Source organism: Colobus angolensis, unplaced genomic scaffold (genome assembly GCF_000951035.1).
Source record: "Colobus angolensis palliatus isolate OR3802 unplaced genomic scaffold, Cang.pa_1.0 Scaffold17, whole genome shotgun sequence".
NCBI classification, from domain to species: domain Eukaryota; kingdom Metazoa; phylum Chordata; class Mammalia; order Primates; family Cercopithecidae; genus Colobus; species Colobus angolensis.
In genome coordinates, this window is record NW_012114821.1 from 17,661,166 (window position 1) to 17,665,136 (window position 3,971).

The 3,971-nt window shown below is 49.7% G+C and overlaps 1 protein-coding gene across 1 annotated transcript in view; it reads right to left on the minus strand.

Moving 5' to 3' along the window:
- Positions 1-369: 369 nt before the first annotated feature.
- MYC (v-myc avian myelocytomatosis viral oncogene homolog) overlaps positions 370-3,971 on the minus strand; it is a 5,442-nt gene continuing 1,840 nt past the window's right edge. Inside the window, exons 2-3 of the mRNA XM_011938183.1 lie at positions 2,776-3,547; positions 370-1,409 (exon numbers count right to left, since the gene is read on the minus strand). Coding sequence (XP_011793573.1) covers positions 847-1,409; positions 2,776-3,532 — 1,320 coding nt within the window. The 5' untranslated portion in view covers positions 3,533-3,547 and the 3' untranslated portion in view covers positions 370-846. The remainder of the gene's footprint in view (positions 1,410-2,775; positions 3,548-3,971) is intronic.

A 3,971-nucleotide genomic window follows, 5' to 3' on the forward strand; every position in this document is an offset into this window, starting at 1 on the left:
GGACTGGCACTGGTTAACTAAAGTAACAAGAGTTTCTTCCTCACCTTCCTCCCAGCTCACCAGTCCTTATGCCTCTTTGTGTACTTAACTGTTATCTTTGACCTCTTGTATCTCCTTTGCCTACCTTTCACCTTCTCACCTGCCTTCTGCCATTCCTTCTAACTGTCAACTCTGGCTCTTACCATAATCTCCAGGAAACATCTTAGAACCTCTGAGAACTTAAAGACCTTAAGGCCCCCAGACCCATTTCAACAGAGGAAAACTCTTGCCTTTCTTAAGACCACCCTCTGAAGGAGCAATTGATGAAAACAAACAGGGATGGTGGTGGTTGGCAGGGGGAAGAAAGGAAACAGAACACTCACGACTTAAGATTTGGCTCAATGATATATTTGCCAGTTATTTTATTTTTTCTAAAAACAATAGAAAAAAATCAACTTTAAAAAGCAAAATGTACTTAAATAAAAAAAAAATTAGAGTTTATAGTACCTGTAATACTAGGTACTATATACTAGGATTGAAATTCCGTGTGGCTGCTATAAACGTTTTATTCAAGTTATTTACATTTAATGGCAATATTTACAGAGAAAAATTGTGTAAATCTTAAAATTTTTTAAAAACAATTCTTAAATACAAATCTGTTAAAGAAAAAAAAAAAAAAAACGATGGTAAGCATAAAACAGTTCTTTTATGCCCAAAGTCCAATTTGAGGCAGTTTACATTATGGCTAAATCTTTCAGTCTCAAGACTCAGCCAAGGTTGTGAGGTTGCATTTGATCATGCATTTGAAACAAGTTCATAGATGACTGGGACAGCTCTGTCAGAAGGAATCTTTTTCCTTACTTTTCCTTATGCACAAGAGTTCCGTAGCTGTTCAAGTTTGTGTTTCAACTGTTCTCGTCGTTTCCGCAACAAATCCTTTTCAGAAATGAGCTTTTGCTCCTCTGCTTGGACGGACAGGATGTATGCTGTGGCTTTTTTAAGGATAACTACCTTGGGGGCCTTTTCATTGTTTTCCAACTCCGGGATCTGGTCACGCAGGGCAAAAAAGCTCCGTTTTAGCTCGTTCCTCCTCTGGCGCTCCAAGACGTTGTGTGTTCGCCTCTTGTCATTCTCCTCGGTGTCCGAGGACCTGGGGCTGGTGCATTTCCGGTTGTTGCTGATCTGTCTCAGGACTCTGACACTGTCCAACTTGACCCTCTTGGCAGCAGGATAGTCCTTCCGAGTGGAGGGAGGCGCTGCGTAGTTGTGCTGATGTGTGGAGACATGGCACCTCTTGAGGACCAGTGGGCTGTGAGGAGGTTTGCTGTGGCCTCCAGCAGAAGGTGATCCTGACTCTGACCTTTTGCCAGGGGCCTGCCTCTTTTCCACAGAAACAACATCGATTTCTTCCTCATCTTCTTGTTCCTCCTCTTTAAGAAAGGAAATAAAAATCACTCAGCAAGGTTTCATTAAAATAATCAATTACCAGATTAATGCTGTACAAATACAAGGCATTAATATGTTAGAAAGGTCTCTGGACAAAATTATCTCCACAAAGAGCCAAATCTAGGCTGGGCGCTGTGACTCACGCCTGTAATCCCAGCACTTTGGGAGGCCGAGGTGGGTGGATCATGAGGTCAGAAGACAGAGACCATCCTGGCCAACATGGTGAAACCCCATCTCTACTAAAAATATAAAAATTAGCCTGGCGTGGTGGTGCACACCTGTAGTCCCAGCTACTTGGGAGGCTGAGGCAGGAGAATCTCTTGAACCAGGGAGTCGGAGATTGATTGCACCACTGCACTCCAGCCTGGTGACAGAGTGAGACTCCGTCTTAAAAAAGAAAGAAAGAAAAAAAAAAAAAGAACCAATCTAGCCAGCCACTCTTACTTCTCTCACCATGAAGGTAAGAGTCTCATAAAGGGAGGAGGACAGCTGGGTTATGGCACAGACAAGAAAACTACAATTTCCCAGGATATGACATTGATGCCAATTCTTACCTAAGACTTAATGAGGCTTTGGACACACCCAAAGCAAAGCACATTCCCAAGCACCTCCTATTTTTAAGGTACTGTACCCAGAACATTTCAGGTGTTGCAAATGATAGCTGCAAATTACTTGGTATGACTTTAGCAACTCCCTATTTTACTGGAAATGAAAAATAAAAAAAAAATTTGCAGTTTTGCCAGAAGTCCAAGAGGGTGGGGGAAGGAAAAAAAAAAAAAAAGTCCAACTTTGGCAAGGATTTGCTTTTCAGTGTTCAAAACAGGCTGAGAAGATCCCAGCTCCTCAGCCCACCCACTCTTGAGGAAGTTCACTGGCTCCCGCACTCAGGCAGGCCCTGCCTAGCCCCTAAACACAGCCCCTCGTTTTTGTAGATAGTTCATTAAATCCCACCACTTCTCGGAAGTTAAGAGGGAAGCAATTCATTCACTCTCTCAGGAATCAATCCTCTTATCCTCATTCACACTCTCCCCCCCCCACCCCGCCCCTGGGCAATTAAAATGCAAACGGGAGGTAAGAAGTGGATTGAGTTGTAAGATAAGCCAGAAGGTTTAAAAACCTAAATGAAATTCCTGAGGTGTGGGAGACAAAGGGGGAGGGGGCTGGCAACAAGAGCGGTCTAAGGATAAGGGATGGGAAGAAACGCTAAAGCCCAGGGTTTCAGAGGTGAATCTCTCCAGCTCTGCTATCTCTCCCTTCTAATAGGAGAGGCCCGTTGAATAAGCTGCCAATGGAAATGGGAAAGATATCCAGCAGCCCCACTTTTGACAGGCCTGGGCGGGCTTCGCTTACCAGAGTCGCTGCTGGTGGTGGGCGGTGTCTCCTCATGGAGCACCAGGGGCTCTGGGCTGGCCTGCGGGGAGGACTCCGTCGAGGAGAGCAGAGAATCCGAGGACGGTGAGAAGGCGCTGGAGTCCGGTGAGGCGCAGGACTTGGGCGAGCTGCTGTCGTTGAGAGGGTAGGGAAAGACCACTGAGGGGTCGATGCACTCCGAGGCGGCGGCGCTCAGATCCTGCAGGTACAAGCTGGAGGTGGAGCAGACGCTGTGGCCGCGGGCAGGGTTCGGGCTGCCGCTGTCTTTGCGCGCAGCCTGGTAGGAGGCTAGCTTCTCCGAGACCAGCTTGGCGGCGGCCGAGAAGCCGCTCCACATACAGTCCTGGATGATGATATTTTTGATGAAGGTCTCGTCGTCCGGGTCGCAGATGAAGCTCTGGTTCACCATGTCTCCTCCCAGCAGCTCGGTCACCATCTCCAGCTGGTCGGCCGTGGAGAAACTCCCGCCACCGCCGTCGTTGTCTCCCCGAGGGGAGAAGGGCGTGACCGCAACGTAGGAGGGCGAGCAGAGCCCGGAGCGGCGGCTAGGGGATAGGGGCGGGGTGGGCAGCAGCTCGAATTTCTTCCAGATATCCTCGCTGGGCGCCGGCGGCTGCAGCTCGCTCTGCTGTTGCTGCTGGTAGAAGTTCTCCTCCTCGTCGCAGTAGAAATACGGCTGCACCGAGTCGTAGTCGAGGTCATAGTTTCTGTTGGTGAAGCTAACGTTGAGGGGCATCGTCGCGATAGGCTGCTGGAGGGGGCACACAAAGCGGGAGGCAGTCTTGAGTTAAAGGGCTCTTGGCGCAGAAACCTGGCGCAGCGCGCAGTGCGCGCCACGGTGCCGGACCACTCCCCTTGCAGAACTATCCCCTAAAGCGGCTGGGTGGTCTTGGTGGGGGAAAAAGGGTGGCACCCTTTCACCTCCTTTGGGCAGTCCCCTACTATCTCGGACACGCACTTAGTGAACCAGCGGCTTGGTGCCCGCCGAGTCCCCGCCCCCGAGAGCCAGGAGCGTAAAGCCCGGGAGTCGGCCCCGCAGCGGCAGAGGACTCGAAACCGGCCTTGGCCCCCTTAAGAGGCCGCGGGAGGTGGCGGTGAGGAATACAATTTGCCAAAACCCAACGCACAAAGTTTTGCGCCACCTGAAGGAGAAGGCGAGAGGCGCCTCCGCGCTA